Below are 17,523 nucleotides of genomic sequence, written 5' to 3'. Positions count from 1 at the left end.
GGGTGCTGGGAACTGAACCCAGGCCTCTACAGAAGCAGTAAGTGCTCTTAACTGCTAAGCTATCTCTCCAGCTTTGGGAGAGCCTATTTTTAAAAGAAAAATAAGGGGAAAAAACAACAAAAAACAACCAGGCCTGGCATGACGGCATAGTAAGTAAAGGCTCCTGCCACCAAGCTCAATGGCCTGGAATGATTGTAGGCCCCACATGGTAGAAGGAATGTGAACTTCTCTGGCCTTGTCTCTGTCTGTCTGTCTGTCTGTCTGTCTGTCTCTGTCTCTGTCTCTCTCTGTCTCTCTCTCTCTCTCTCTCTCTCTCTCACACACACACACACACACACACACACACACACACACACACACACACACACACACACAAATAAATGCAAAAAAAAAAAAAATTCATGCCGGGCGGTGGTGGCGCACGCCTTTAATCCCAGCACTCGGGAGGCAGAGCCAGGCGGATCTCTGTGAGTTCGAGGCCAGCCTGGGCTACCAAGTAAGCTCCAGGAAAGGCGCAAAGCTACAGAGAGAAACCCTGTCTCGAAAAACCAAAAAAAAAAAGAAGAAGAAAAAATTCACGCAAACCTTTTTTAAAGGCAAAGACAGGCAGCCTGCCTCTGCACACCTCCCAACCCTGCAAACCTACCATGTTATGCAGAAGAGAAGCGGACAGAAGGAGGTACTGTGCTTTCTCCTGGACTCCTAAACTGGAATAAAAAGGGGTGACAAGGGTCTGAGAAGGACTCTCATTTTAAACTGAGTCTTCCAAAGGGACTCGGATGGTGCTCTGAACTCTCAGCTTAAGGACAAAAATGCATGTCCAAAAGTAGCCAATTATTTCGGATTATCCGTGCCTGCTACATTTCCTGTTCACTAGGGCAGAAAATGGAACTGAATATAACTTCTATTTGATACAATACTTGGGTACTAGAGCTGTGCATGAAAATAGCATGAGGAGATCATGCGTAGAATTATTACAGCATCTATGTCTTAAATATCCAAGTAAATCAGAATTATTTTTATAGTTCATTCTTGATAACACACTACTGAAAGAAAAAAGCAAATATTTAAAAAAGCGACAACAATCCTTATATCTCTTCTATTTACAACTCATTTTTACTCTGCAACAGCTCTGTAAGGAGGCAGAGCAGATGAGTAAGCTGATGGGTAAAGGTCCTCTAGAACGACAGAACACTAAGTAAAATGTCCAGATTATGGGTGATGAAATGAAGATTGAGAAAAGTCAGCTATCTGCCCCCAAAACTGGCATTTTGATTCCTGGCCCAGACTTTTCTACCACGCCATGATGCTCCTTATCTATGATTCTATGAAAAAAAGGGAAGGCTTGCCACAAAGGTTGCAGACAGGCAGGATACAGACCCGGGTTTAATCCAGTTGACCTCCCAGGTCCTCTCCATGCTGCAGCCCTCCTGCTTGATTCAAATTCTGGTTTTCTACTCTACACATACTCGCCACTCGACTGTGGACAAGTTACTTCATGATAATGTACATCCTAGCTCCATCTGCAGAATAGGGAAATAATAGGCTCTACTTCAGAGCGCTAGTCAAAGCCTGAATGAGTTAGCAAAGCCTATGGAATAATGCTTGACCTAAAAGTACTATCCAAAGAGTTCTACCCATATCATTCCGCAGTAAAATATAAAACCTGAATCTTATAATAGCATGCTAGTGTAGTACTCAACAAATACTAGCAATTTTTACAGATTTATTTGTATTATTGTGTGTATGTGTCTAGGTACCTGAGGAGGTCAGGTGTTGGATCCCCTGGAGCTATAGTTACAGAATGTTGTGAGCCACCACCTGCTACAGGTGCTGGGATGCAAACTTGGGTCCTTTGCTAGACCAGTAAATATGTGCTCTTAACCTCTGAGCCATAGTTTTATTTGTTTTTTAAGACAGGGTCTCACACTGTAGCTATGGCTGGCCTAGAACTCATTAGGTGGCCCAGACTGGCCTCAAATTCATGTCAGTCTTCCTGCTTTGGTTTCCCAAGATCTAGCACCACATCCAGATCAGCAGTTATTTGTTTTCCTTTTTTTTTTCCCCCGACACAGAGTTTCTTTGTGTAGCTTTGTGCCTTTCCTGGAACTCGCTCTGTAGCCCAGGCTGGCCTCGAACTCACAGAGATCTGCCTGCCTCTGCTTCCCGAGTGCTGGGATTAAAGGCATGCGCCACCACCACCTGGCTTGTTTTCCTTTCTTTTTTCCAAGACACAGTCTCACTATGTTTCCAAGATCAACCTCAAATTTGTCATCCTCCTGCCCAGACACCAAAGGAGTTTGGGTTATAGATGTATGCTACCACAGCTGACTAGCAATTATATTAAGATGTAAGTAAAACTGTATGCCCTGGGAACACTCAAAACTAGGTTTTACTTTATAGTATGCCCCAAATTAAAAAAAAAAAAAAAAAAAAAAAAAAAAGAACAGAAAACAAACACACAAAACCTCTGATGTTTAAATCAGAGACTGTCCTCAGGAACACAGTTAGGAGGCTCTGAAGTTCCAAGCCAGCCTTGGCTACATAGTAAGCCTGAGCTGGGCTACATGAGACTATGTCTCAAAATCAAACAAGCTATGAGAGAGACTTACTTGATTTTGGTAACTTTTCTAACATGAGCAGTAGTGTATTCTATCATATTAGAATCATGGCTCAAAAGACATGCAAAGCCTTCTACACATGGAGAAATGATGACCCCCAATGGTTAAACACAGGCATTTGCATCCCCCAATCTCCACCTCACAAAGGACACATCAGTTTCCCTGTTTCTTCTGCTGAACTGCTCAGACACACTCATGGTCTCTCAGCATTGGTAATCTCTAAATAAGCTGCATTTACTCAATAGATAGCCACTATATCATGGAGGCCTGGAAGAATATGGATAAGAGATAGAGTAAGAGTTAACAATCAAAGCAGAATCAGGAAGAGTTTTAGTTAGGTCTGTATGGCCCGAACAGTGGGGAGAAGAGTAGATGCTTGAAGCAAAAGTCTACTTTTCTAAGGCTAGCTAGCTAGTGGGAAGAGTAATTATATTCACTGATGTGATTATTCAAAAAGCAAATGCCCCATTTGTCTACATGTGACATGTCTTAGACACACCCCCCCAAGCTATTCCAATCCATGTGCATACCATACACCACAGCAGAAGTGGAGAAAAGTCTCAATTATCTGCAAAGGTTACAAAAATGCTCCTCCATTTTCTAGCTACATATATGGTGAGTCTGTGTGTGTGTGTGTGTGTAAACTATGTATATATGAGATATGCACATGTATATACATTATATGTGCCCGTGAGGACTCAAGAGGTCATGAGGGCAGGTATATTAAACCAATTGTTAAAGTGTGATCTGAAGTCTGCTGAGGGCCTCCAGGCACAAAACTACTTCTACAATACTATTCTCACATTTCACAGTGCTGACATCTGAACTGAAAGCACAAAGCAAGGGGTGAAACCGGTGCTTCCATGGAAATCCAACTGTCCAGGACAGGGTGTTGTCAGGTACTCATAATCCCCCAAATAAGCCAGTTGCTCTTAAGTCCTTGAAGCACGGGAAAGAATTCTATTACATGTCAACACCGAACATGTGTGTTTTTAGTGTAAGATGGAGTGTCAGGTGCAAAGCCATTGCCATCTGGAGTAAGGAACCTATGTGACTAGAGTAAATCTTCAATTAGCCATTTCAGTCATAAAATACCACTTCCTACTGGTTATTCAAACTGGGATATTTTGGAAACACTTTGTCAAAGCCAAACAAAGTGAATTAACTAATGGTATTTGTTGTAAACAATGCAATTTTATCTCTCAAGCAAAAATTAAGAATTGTTTAAAAAAAAACTAGTGACTGTCACACAAGCTTGACAGCTTTCCAACAGTGAAAATGTCTTTTCCGATTAGGTCAGTAGTGACTTTAGGAAATGTGTTTTGTTTTGTTTTGTTTTGTTTTAATGCTGTGTTGGAAAATGTGTCAGCACTGGAAAATCTGCACCACTCAGCGCCACACAAGTATTTTCCACATGACCAGTACAGAATAGTACATGAAAAAAAAGAGCCCATGAACAGACTAATGACTTTTATGAGAGTCCTAAGTGCTCACTGACTTCATATTCCACCTGCAACTAATCTTTAAGAAATTACCAAACTGAGGGCTAGAGAAAGATAGTCCTCAGTACTCTTGCTCAGGATCAAGGTTCGGTTCCCAGCGGCCACATGGTGGCTCACAACCACCTGCAACTCCAATTCCAAGAGATCCCATGTTCCCTTCTGTCCTCCTTGGTCACATGGTGTACATACATATGTACACGTAAGCAAGCACCCATACACATAAACTAAAGTAAGTATTTTTTTTTTAAATGACCATACTTTAAGGAATTATCAGAAACTATCTGAAAGGGCTATTAAATATTCCCCATGTTCCCTCTCTGTCTGGGTGAGGTTACATTTTCTAAATGAAGGAACAGGAAGACTATACAGGTGTCTGCTATTATGCCAGACCTCACAGAAACTTGTAAAGACATCAACATGCCACTTTTTTATCAAATTTATTTTTCAATGTTTTTTTCTTCACAAAAATATTTATTGATTCCTTTTTTCCTTTTGAGACAGTCTCAGTATATAGGCCAGGCTGTCCTCAAACTTGCAATCCTCCTAAACTCAACTTCTCAAGTGCTAGGATTATAAGTATGTGTCACTACACTCAACTCCTACTGTTACTTTTTTATGAATGAATATATATATATATGTGGTACAAAAAAAACTCTCAAACTCAGATGTCTAGAAACTGATATGATTTTGTCACTACACTGGGAAGCAGAACGGGTTGAACTTATTTCTACAGATGAATAAATAGGTTTAAGCAAAGTTAAATAACTCCTTCAAGACTCCCAGAGCACTGTTCACAATCCTGACTGCACGTGGAAAACAGCCGGGAGCTTTTAAAAGCACGCATTAATATTGTGGGATGGAAAGCAGGGATTGCTGGTGACGGTGGGCACTGAACTCCTGAACTTCTGCTCACGTCTCCTACATACTGTAACTAGAGACATGTGGCACTCTCTCAGCCAGGCCCTGCTGTTTAAGGTTCTAGGTGATCCTCATGTGTAGTACAGGGTAAGCAACCACTCACTGGCTCAAAGACTGACAGGTAATATAGGACGGGGCTATTAAGTCTCCCAACAGTGATCCAGACAATAAACTTTCTTTCCTCTTTAGAGCATATTATCACAGGTTCTGAAGTCACACAAACTTCTGAAAACAAATACTGGGTTTCATTATACTTACAGGAGTCTTGCTTTGCCACTCAACTGGACAGTTGTAATCTTGCATGATCCAGGGATGGTTCAAGAGATTTTTCATAGAAATCCGTTTCTTTGGGTCCACCTAGTGGCCATTGAAGCACATTTCAAACAGAGACTACAACACCTTTCCTCCTGAGAACTCAAAATGCACCAGAACAGATGTAAACGTTATCATCACAAACAACACTGTCAAAGACCTTAAAATGGCCTTGGAATGAATTCTTTTAAAAAGGCAATTGAGGCAAGAAAACTATAGCAACCAACACAGGCCTACATGATAAATGTTTAACAAACACGAACTTCATTGGTATGGACATTATTCATGAAGTTCAGTCAATCTATTGTATGATGTAATAGTCTTTTTGCTGGAAAACCTATTCATGGGAAATAGTCACCAGTTTAGTATTCAAGCAAGCGCAATGCCAGGCATTCACACTGAATATGCAATCTCTACTTCCGATTCACTCGCAATCACATAGAACAAGCTGAAAAGCACACCTTTCGTTTCCATTTGTGATGTTCAAATGTGAGGAGAGAAAAATTAATCAACAAAGATTAAGTTTTGGGGTCTAGAAGAAAGGCTGAGGCATTTTTCAATCTCACTATGGAGATTTGGTGGTCTGGCTCTACTTAATCAAGGTGGGTGAGCCTGAGGTACATTTTAAATTAAAGGTAAAGACGACTTAATCGATGAAAAACTGGAAGATATTCAGGGACCGTAATAAATAATTCACTATTTTCCAAGTGTTTCCAATTCATTGTATCCAAAGCACAGGACAGAGCAGTGAAATGGGCTCAGACCCACCCTTTCCATTCTATAGACCACAGCTTAGAAGACAGGCTTACTGACTGGTTAAGCGGGTGAGCACCTAGACTCCAGCACCGTTCACCATCATTCCACCAGAGTCATTCTCAAAGTGGTCCCAAACCACCAGCATCAACACCATTCAGGAGCCTTTTAGAAATGCAAATGCTTAGTGCTGCCTGAGATCTGTTATGTCAGGTAACTGGGATAGGGCCTAGTAAGCTGTGTTTTAACAGGCCCACCTGGCAATTCTGACACATGATTTGAAGAGCACACTAGATCACAGGGCCCATAGACCACACATCAGTTCATCCAAGCATCTATTCAGTAGTTTATATGCCTAATGTGCAGGAGTAGAAACAAGAAAATGGAGAGGAGAGCCAGAGCTAGAGAAAACAGAATGATTATTAGACAAACCAATAAATAAATGAAGGTTTTAAAAAAGCACATCATCAAAGACAGACGAGGTCTAAAGCAACCGTGTTTACAACATGATTAGCAGAGATTCTCAGAAAGGGTATTTACAAGATACATAATGATTGGAATCTTTTTTAAGCTAATAGATAATGATAAATGCCGCAGCCCCACAGTTACATTAAAAGTTAAACCAAACAATTACAATGGGCTTCTATTATTTAAAAATAAACAACAAACTTTACCTGAAGCATCTGTTGGAGAAGCAGAATGCTACTGGGAGACAGCCACTTAGGAACATCGTATTTCCCTCTCTACAAAAAAGCAAAGAAAACACAGAAGACGACTTAGGTCAACCTGCTTTGCTGATATTCTATGGTAGTTAGATGCTAGAATTTGCTTCTGTAACTTTCAATACTTTACCAACTACAAGATTCAGTCAACATTGTCAATAAGAACAACTCCCAGTTCTTGCCAGAAAACAAACAAACAAACAAAAAAATCCAGTAAATTAAAGACTATCATCATCTCTAAATTATTCACCTGTCAGAAAAGGACTACAGTACTGAGAATATAATTACAATTAACAGTGAAATATATATATACCCACAGGCTTAGGAATCCATACTATTACAGGAAGAGCAAAGACAATACTACACTCATTTTGTACTGCCAAAGCAAACTGGAGTTGATCATCTTAGAGCAATTATCAGCTCACATAGTGAAGCAACAGCAAAACATATCTGATAGCAGGACATGTAGTTAAAAATAGGCCACAATGAACAGGGGATGAATTCAGGGGTAGAGTGTCTGCCTAGCAAGTGTAAGGCCTTGAATTTGGTACCCAGCTCCAAAACAAAACAAAACAAGTCATTAACATACATGGTACACAGGGCAGAACTTTTAATCACTGAGCAAACTGATAAATGTCAATTATTGTGTGAATATGTGCATGCGAATGCAGGCACATGTGTGACATGATGTGTGTGGAGATCAGAAAAGAACTCTGTGGAGACAGTGATCTCCTTCCACCTTTACAATGGTTCTGGGGATTGAGCTGAAGCCATCAGGTCTGTGAGGTCATCTGGTATATAAGGTCAATGGGTCTGTGAGGTCAACGGGTCTGTGAGGCCATCAGGTCTGTGAGGCCATCAGGTGTATGAGGTCATCAGGCATGAGGTCATCAGGTCTGCAAGGCCATCAGGTCTGGGAGGCCATCAGGTGTATGAGGTCATCAGGCATGAGGTCATCAGGTCTGCAAGGCCATCAGGTCTGGGAGGCCATCAGGTGTATGAGGTCATCGGGTGTGAGGTCATCAGGTGTGTGAGGCAAGTGCTTTTACCCATCTCACCAGCCCTCTAAAGGCATTTCCTAAGGCAAACATGTTTTGAGGGAACGGAAGAGACTAAGGAAAGAAATGCTTACAACCTTGGCTAGCTGACACATCATGGTCACTATATCATCAACCAAAGACAAAGCCAGGAGGTTGTTAAACCTTAATTCAGGTCAAAATACCATTGGATAGAACCTGCCACAAACATCCTCTTTTCCAATTCTGGGGAAATGATACAATAATTTCTTGTAGCAGACATCAAATTTCTTAATGATGTTAAAATAACAAGATAATTATTTGAGAAAACCTAAATTAAGTTAAATGTATAATTCATAGCATACATGAAAATTAACTTCACCCAAATTAAATGCAAATACAAAATCTTAACAGTACTTAGAGAAAGAAGGGGAAATTGTTTTTAGAATTTTTTCCAGACACAACAGCAAAACCAAAAACTTTAAGACTATCACAACAAAACAAACATTTAACATTTCTGAACCTCAGCCGGGCAGTGGTGGCGCACGCCTTTAATCCCAGCACTGGGGAGGCAGAGGCAGGCGGATCTCTCTGAGTTCGAGGCCAGCCTGGGCTACCAAGTGAGTCCCAGGAAAGGCGCAAAGCTACACAGAGAAACCCTGTCTCGAAAAACCAAAAAAAAAAAAAAAAAAAAAAAAAACATTTATGAACCTCAAAACACTAACAAGATTAACAGCCATCGGGGAAGACTTGCCTGCCTAGATGAAAGATTATGACATTTAATTACATTAAAAGGCCTGCAAGTCACTAAGCACCACATCGGCTCTCCCATGCCTCCCCGCCCAGTGAGTGGTGAAGCACTGACGACTGCCAGACTCGAACCTCTCTCTCTTCTGCCCACACCCACATTCAACCCATCAGCATCTGGGCTGTGCTCAAACACATCCGGGAACCTCATCTACACCATCACGAGCCTCTTGTGGCACATCCAGACTGCACCACTGTCCCCTGAAGTCTAGTCTTCACTCACTATCACTTATATTCCCTAAAAATAGTGGGGCAAGTCACGTCACCTCACGATTCTAAGCTCCCCAGTGCCCCCCATCTCACTCAGGGTGGTCCGTTTCCTCATGTCCATCCCACTTCTTGCTGCCTCCCAAACTCATCTAATGTCTCACTTTCCCTCACCAAACGAGTCGCTCATGAAAGCAGCCTGCCTCGGCCTCAGCACTCATGGTTCCCTGTCTGCCATGCCTGTGCTAGCTGCCAGCCGAGTGTGCGCTTCAGTGAGGACGCCCTGCCCTGCGACGTTCACCACAGCACTCCACCCGTCATTCCCACTCTACTGGCTTTACAGTCCTTATTACCACCATCAGTTTCTATTTTATTCCTCACTACATTCAAAAACAAGCTCCTTAATACAGAATTTGCCATTCTGTTGACCCAGAATAGTGCCTGGCCCTAGTATGCATAAAGTGCTCAATTAATATTTTTTGACTAAAGGAAGGAATTAGACAAAAGCATACATTCTAAAAGAAAACAGGCAAAGAATATTGACAGGACATTTAAATAGCCAACAAGCATCAAATTATGTTCAACTAATTTAACAAAAAATTAATTTAAGGGCTGAGGATGTGGCTCAGTTGGAAGAATGACTGCCTAACATGTACAAGACCCTGGGTTCAATCCTCAGCACTGTGTAAAACCAGGTGCAGTGGCACTCACAATCGGTGGAATTTTCTATCCCGACAGCCAGTTCCCAAATATCAACAAAGACGTATTATTAATCATAATGCTCAGTCAAAAGCTTAGGCTTGTTACTAACTAGCTCTTACAACTTAGATTAACCCACATTTCTAATCTACGTTTTACCACATGGCTAGGTACCTTTCCTCAATACTGAATGTTCATTTTGCTTCTCCCAGAGTCTCCTGGCAACTCTGCCCTCCTTCATCCCAGAACTCTCTCCCTGTCCTCAAGTCCCACCTCTTCCTGCCTAGCTACTGGCCGTTTAGCTCTTTATTAAACCAATGAAAGCAACACATCTTCACAGTGCACAAAAAGATTATCCAACAACAACTCACCAGTAATCCTAGCACTTAAGACATAAGAGCAGGAGTTCAAGGTCTTCCTAAACTACATGCAAACCCAAGGTCAGCTTGGACTGCAGGAGAATAGTCTCAAAAACCAAGCAGGAGTGGGAGAGATGGTTCAATGGATACAGGCACTAACCACACAAGCTGGGCAACCAGAATTCAATCCCAGAGACCTATGCTCTAAAAACCCTTATGTGCTGCACCTGTAATCCCAGAAGTCCTCCAAGGAGATAGGAAGCAGAGACAGAACCACCTAGAAGCCAATAGGATAGCTAGCCTGAATTATACTGCACAACAGCAGAACAATGTGAGAGACTGTCTCACCAAGGTGGAAGGCGTGAACCAAAAGCTGTCCTCTGACCTCCATAGATACATCTTCATGTACACATACATACATGCATAATACACACAAAACAGAGGCAAGGAGATGCCCTGTCTCAAGGACAAAGGGGCTGCAGAGATGGCCCAGCAATGAGGAGCACTGACTGTTCTTATAAAGGATCCCAATTCAGTTCCCAGCACCCCCAAGGTGGCTCACAACCATCTGTAACTTCAGTGCCAGGGGATCCAACACCCTCTTCTGACCTCTATGGGCACCAGGCACACACAAGGTACACATATATACATGAAGGCAAAACTATCCTAGACATAAAATAAAAATAAATCTTTAAAAAAAAAGTTTAAGATATTGCCTTCATAACACTGACAAACATATTACTTAGTTTTTCTAAGATAAGTGTCACTATAATTGCCCAGAAGAGCCAGGGCTCAAGTTATCTTCCTGCCTCAACCTGAGTAGCTGAGACTAGAAGCACATATAAACCAAAACACTTTTAGAAAGATAGATATTTAGATACACACATTATTACTAGAAAGAGCTCAGGACCAGGAGTATTTATATAATTTGAAGAATAACTTGTAAATATGTATTAGGACATTCAAAACTGCATATCCTTAATTCAGCAACTTCTTTAATTTAATCTAAGCAAATAATTTGGTGTACAAAAATGTAAGAATGGCCGGGCGGTGGTGGCGCATGCCTTTAATCCCAGCACTCAGGAGGCAGAGCCAGGCGGATCTCTGTGAGTTCGAGGCCAGCCTGGTCTACAGAGTGAGTTCCAGGAAAGGCACAAAGCTACACAGAGAAACCCTGTCTCGAAAAACCAAAAAACAAACAAACAAACAAAATGTAAGAATGGTAGTATTTATTACACAACTGCTTGTAATACCACGAAAGAACCTATGGCCGAGTTCAAAGGGCCTCCTAAACCACAGAAAGGCACAGTAAAATAAATCCCTTGAGTGAGGACTGTTAGAAATGTAGTCCAGGGAGATACAGGTAGGCATAGAAAGAAAGTCAAAGCCAGTTGTAATGAAGGAGACTCCAAGAATCCATCCACTCATACACTAGTAAGGGTATAACAGAAGTCAAACCAGCTTACAAGTCAGGGACAAGTTACGGGTCATTCAAAATCATAAGCTATATGGTAGATGTTTTGGCTCAAGCCTTTAATCCCAGCACTTGGAGAGCAGAGGCAGGTAGATCTCTGTGAGTCCAAGGCCAGCCTGGAGTATATAGTGAGCTCCTGGTCAGCAAGGGCTACATAGTGAGACCATCTCAAAAAAGAAAAGGAAAAAGAAATAAACAAATGAACTACATGGCAGGCTGGTTTTCCACTACGTTAAAGAGGTAACCAGAGTTCCAAAGTTGCCACTGTCTTTCTCTTCAGTCTTCAATGTGACACAGAGAGCTCACTCATTTATTATACCTTGCTAGGGGGTCTTAATGCTTGACTGAATCAGAAACGACCCAATCTGTTTCTAGACTATGGCCACAAAACCCCTAATTTATTTCTCCCTATTGGCCTTTACCAATAGCCAACTGAACCCCAATGCGAAGGCTCAGTGCTACCTGGCCCCAATTCTTATCCCAAGGATGGAGGGATTTAGACGCTGCAGCCAACTCTCCTGTAATATGGGGCTGGACCACTCGCTGGCCCCCTCCCATAGTTGCGTATTTCCTAACTCCTGACACGAAGGCTTCTCACGAGTCTCCCCCTGGGAACTGGATTTGTTCTCATTCTCAGCAAACTGCCCGTCTGCCTGTCTCTCTCATAAGCTTCAGCTTGCTCTTGTCAAGGTCCCACAGAAAGAAGAGCTGGACCTGCTACCAGAGTTCCTGATCAGAACTTGCTCCTGACTGTCACTCACTGGTCAGACTCCATGAGCTCCGGGTGGCCTTGCCTCATGCTAACCGCTGCAGACTTTTGCTGCTTACCCTCTGGCCCTCTCCATACTGGCTGGTGCCCAGCCCCAACTGTGTGAGTAAATCAGCTGGGTTAAGCCACAACCCTCAGGTTCTTGGCTACAGCAGCACTAAGCAACTCCTACGGCTTCAGTTAGGGTCTCACCTCCTCAGCTACCACTCTCCCATCAGCCTCCCAAGGAGAAGTCTGGTTCCAGGTTCCCAGCTTTTCTGATACTCCAAAACAGGCTCCTAACTACCAAACTATGCCCTTAAACTAACATCCAAAAGGGGGAAAAAAAAAAAAAACAAACAACAACAACAAAAAAAACCACTCTTAGCTAAAAGTAGGAATACTCCACATTACATAATACCACTACACCCAGCATGAGGAACTTTTTAGTAGATGCCCCCTGCTTTGCCAGAGTGTGCAGGGTCGGGGGATACTTCTGACCTCTAATAATGCTGCTGTACACCCCAGTGCTACAGCACTCCACCACCTACAGCAAAGAATGATCTGGTCCCAAATATCAACAACAGAGCCAAGGTTGAGAAACACTGTTACAGAGCACATTTTGTAAGTGGCTAGAAAAGGACCAGAGAAGGAGGCAGTGCTGCTTCCGCTGTGCTGTGCTGTGAGGTCCAGGGAAGCCTACTAGTACAGAGGGGTGATTTAAATGGTAAAATATACATCCCAAGACCAAACAGAAAAGACCTCAGGGAACAATGCCGCTGAGGAGGGGCATCTCCACAGAGGGCCCTGTGCCAGCCAGGGCTGTGCCCCTTAACCCTGCTTCTTTATTTAAAGGATGATTACCTTGCAAATGAGAACAAGCGCAACAGCGGGTAAAGCCAAGTGGGAGGAGGAGAAAGATCTACGGGCTAAGAATAATCCTGGGAATTCTAGCAGCCTTGAAATTGTTCATTCTGCACATGGTACTAAGAAAGGCAGGCGGTCTCTCCAACACACAATGACAGCACCATAGTCAACTCTATAAAAATTATAAAAATATAATCTCATAAAGAGACAAGTTATTCATTTTCTTTAAATTTGAAAGTAACAGCTGATAAGCAATTTTACCTTCGGGCTATCCAACTTTGACTTCTAAATTACATAGACTACTCTAATATTTGTGTACCAGAACTGAAGTATGGTCATGCTTGTCTTCAAATACTGTGATAGCAAATGAATAGGTGACTTTAATAAGATTAATACACAATCTCTAAGTAATCATGCTGAAAATTACAGCTCAGCGTTTGAGTTAAAATAGCCAACAAATGCAAAGATAAACGAAGCCTGCCTCTTAAGTAAGTTACACAGTGTGTCTGTCAAATATTGCTGGGCTTTTCAGCCAAGCCAAGAACTGAGGACTGTAATAGTCCCAAGTGAGAATTTTTAGAACACTCTAGGCAGATACATACTGTATGCAAGTGATACGACACCTTAATTAGATTCAACCAGCAGACTGTATTACACCGTGACTCGGAACAATAGTTCTGAGCCAAGATTACAATAAATTTCAAAATCTATAATGTGTGAAATTAAATTCTACAATAATGCATAAAAATCCTAATTTGAATCAATTTTCAACTTGCAAACACATGAAAAACTAAAAAATGAAATTCAGAGTAGGAGAAACAAAGAATACAGTATTAGTAAATAATATTAATTAGGAAGGCCAAATTCTACCAAACAAGAATTAGACATTTTCTAACACATTCATGTCACTGCAAAGGCACTCAATTTGCCAAAAATAAAACCTTGGATTTTACTATTAGGGTAGAACACTTTCATATTATTTTAAGGTAATTTCCAGCCCCCAAAAGATTTATTCAAGATCCACTAGTGTACTCAAATAAATATACTGATGAAACAATATTAATAGTTAATAGTATTAATGCCACATCTGCCGTATAAATGTGGCTTTGCAGAAACGGCAAAGGAAAGCAAACAGTACGGTAGTTTAAGGTCCAGACAGGCAAAAACACCTCACGGTCAAGTTGGTAAATTAAGAACATCATGGACCTAACGTAACTCGGTTTCCACAGACTATGAACAATCACTTCTTTTATAAAAATCTTGATAGTCTGGATAGGATTCAGCCTAAAACTGAATACACAAACCCTCAGGTAAACCTGTACTGCTCAGGGTATTTTTCCTGCTAGCTTGCTCTTTAATTAAATACAATAAGTGTGCACATGAGCTATTTGTCTGTTTCACTGTGCGGCCTGGCACCAGGACTGGTGATTTTGATGGTCCACTGAGCTCCTCTTTCTACAGTGGATTTGGGTTTTCTGGAGGAAAACTGGGTAATCTCAACACAGGTAAGATTCTAGTTCCCTCAAGCCACTGACCAGGAACATCTGGAAACCACTGGATAGCATGTGTTTTGTTTTTTGTCTCTCCAATAACCAGCACTAAGAGCATCAAGATGCCATCCTTGGACCCCACCCCCTACTGTTGCCAGTGATGCTTGCTTTCCACCACTGTAGTCTGACTGGTGCCAGATGGACATTTGGTCCTCTTTTTAACAATCTTGGGTTTCACAAGAGGTCTGAGGTCAGCCATGTTGCAGAGTAAGAGATGGATGGCACCTCCCTTTTCTTTCTGGAGCTGGGGGGTTCGGGGGGGGGGGGGGGCTGGGTCTCATGCAGCCTTAGATTCACTATATAACTCCATGGGGGCTCCTCAGCTATTGGTTCATAGTTCATGTGTTTCTACTAGTTTGGCTATTTGTCCCTGTGCTTTTTCCAATCATGGTCTCAACATCTCTTGCTCATACATCCCTCCTCTCTCTCGCTGATTGGACTCCCAGAGCTCCACCCAAGGCCTGGCCGTGGATCTCTGCATCTGCTTCCATCAGTCATTGGATGAGAGTTCTATCACGACACCTCCTAATGGCTAGAATTACATGTGCCACCACGTCCTGCCTATTCAGTTTTTAACAATTTAGAAATATTAGTGGCACAATGCCCACTGGCAGTAGCAGTTATTATTACATGACAGAAGAATCAGCATTCAAAATTTCAACATAACAGTAAGAAAAACATAAAACAATAGTCAAAGAATTCAGAGCTACAGAGAGTTGGAACGGACCCTAGAAATCACTGATTAATGGAATGCTGTAACAATACTGATGAACAAAACCAGAACTAGTCAGGATGCAATGCCATCCAGTCAGTGGAAAAGCTCATGAATAACAACTCCTACTGTGAACTAGGGAAGTGAACTTGTAACCATGGTAAACCTGAAAAGAAGGGATTTCTGAGAACATTCCAGACGATAGGTGAAAACATAAGCTTGTAGTGGAAGTCATGTCTCCTCTGGGCACCTGTGGTTTTTGTACACTAGCAACTACAGAACTGAGAAATCGTGACTAGTAGTTATGAGGAAGGGCTCTGGGCTTGGGTAGCCAGAAGAGCCTGAGGAAGTAAGTTATCAAAGTCTCTACCTTCGCTCCCTCCACTACGGAAGGAAACAGTAACAGCAAGTGTCCTCCTTAACAGAGCCTGGCAAATCAGCACAGCTCCCGAAACGCCGTGTGTTCTTCTTGTTACAAAGGAGTAAGATACACATGCAGCAAGCATTTTCTTTTTTCTTGGGCAACCATGTGCCAGCTAAACAAAGACATGCAGCCTACATGTCAGAAGGCTCCACGCCCTTGGAGGAACAGGGGCAGTAGGAAAACAAAACTTCAACAAAAAGCCTCAGGTGCATGCTGTAGGCACCGAGATTTCAGCACAGCTCAAAAGCAAAGAACTCTTTTTCTATACAGCTACAGAGAGACTCACGGCTGGTCAGTACCATCATCTCCCCACTTTACATAACCATGACCATACAGTCTCTCTTACAAGGTCTGAAGACTATTCAACATACCAAAATCTCATTAACAAAACACATTTTCATCTACAGTGATACAGAAAAGCATATGGCAAAATTTAACGCCACGCCAGAAAAGCACCTAACAAAGTAGGAATAGACAAGAACTACCCCAACATAATGAAAATCTAAGGGTAACATCATATGCCACAGGAAAACCCTGAAAGCTTTCCCTCTAAGATTAACAGAAAGAGCTGAGTGTGGTGACAGTCTATAATCTCAGCACCCAGAACTGAACGCAGCAGTAAGGCCAGCCTGGGCTACAGAGTGAACTCCAGGACAACCTGGAATATAGTAGGAGACACCACCTCAAAAATACAAACTGCAGCTGGATATGGTGGCATATGCCTTTAAGCCAAGCACATAGGAGGTAGAGGCAGACAGACAGAGCTCTGTAAATTTGAGGCAAGGTGGTCTACATAGCAAGCTAGCCAAGGCTACATATTGAAACCCTTTTCCAAAAACAACAAACATGAAGCGCGTGCGCGCGTGCACACACATACACATGCCTTGGGCCAGGGAGATGGCTAAGCATGTAGGGAAAGGTACCAAGCCTGACAACTCAAGTTCAATCCCCAGGATTGACATGTTAGAAAAAAAAAGCAATTCCCACAAGTTGTTTTCTGACTTACACACACACAATAGTACCACCCCCAAACAAGTAGATAAGTGAATTCTAAAAACAAAATTTTGAGGTCAGCCTGGGCCATAGGAGACCATATATTTATATATTAAAATGGGGTGGAGGAGGCCTGGAGAGATGGATTGGCAGCAGTTAAGAACACTGGCTGTTTTTCCAGAGGACCCAGGTTCAATTCCCAGCACCTACATGGTGGCTCACAATTGTCTATTCAAGAGAATCTGACACCCTGAACAGAGACCTACATGCAAGTGAAACACCATTAAAAAAACAAAACATTTATTTAAAAAAAAAAACAAGAGTTGCTCCCTTTCACCACTTGTATTCAACACGGTAAAGGAGTACTAGCCAGAGCAAGTAGGCAACGAAGAAGTAAAACTTTTACATGATTCTACTGCTGTAGGCCAGGCTGGCCTTGAACTCAGAGACCCATCTGCCTCTGCTTCCTGAGTGCTGAAATTAAAGATGTGCACCACCACCACCCAGCTCTTTTTTAAACCTACAGGTGTTCTACTATTAATATCTACTGTAATTTAACAAGAATGTTTTCCAAAAGAAAAAAAAAAAGCACTAAGACTCATGGGTCCAGAGAATTAATAAGATGGATATAAAGTGTATTAAGATTTGATCTGTACCTGGTAGTGCTACTTTGAGAGGTTTTGGAAACTACTGGAGGAAGTACATAAATATGATGGTTAGCTTTAACTGTCTACTTGACATAATCTAGAATCACTTAGAGACTCTCAGTGAAGGACTGTCTACATTAGGTGGGTCTGTGGGCATGTTTGTAGAAGATTTTAATTAAAATTGACTGATGG

General features: G+C 42.0%; 1 protein-coding gene across 4 annotated transcripts in view; it reads right to left on the bottom strand.

Moving 5' to 3' along the window:
- The window catches only part of Melk (maternal embryonic leucine zipper kinase), a 69,731-nt gene that overhangs the window by 26,743 nt on the left and 25,465 nt on the right, over positions 1 to 17,523 (bottom strand). For all 4 annotated transcript variants that reach the window (XM_076564111.1, XM_006986029.4, XM_076564112.1 and 1 more), the window contains 2 exons: positions 6,781 to 6,849; positions 5,300 to 5,398 (listed from right to left, as the gene is read on the bottom strand). In XM_076564111.1, coding sequence (XP_076420226.1) covers positions 5,300 to 5,398; positions 6,781 to 6,849 — 168 coding nt within the window. The remainder of the gene's footprint in view (positions 1 to 5,299; positions 5,399 to 6,780; positions 6,850 to 17,523) is intronic.

The sequence above is a fragment of the Peromyscus maniculatus genome, chromosome 2, assembly GCF_049852395.1.
Source record: "Peromyscus maniculatus bairdii isolate BWxNUB_F1_BW_parent chromosome 2, HU_Pman_BW_mat_3.1, whole genome shotgun sequence".
Taxonomy (NCBI): Eukaryota; Metazoa; Chordata; class Mammalia; order Rodentia; family Cricetidae; genus Peromyscus; species Peromyscus maniculatus.
The sequence above is the reverse complement of the archived record's forward strand: the minus strand, read 5'-3'. Positions and strand labels throughout refer to the sequence as shown.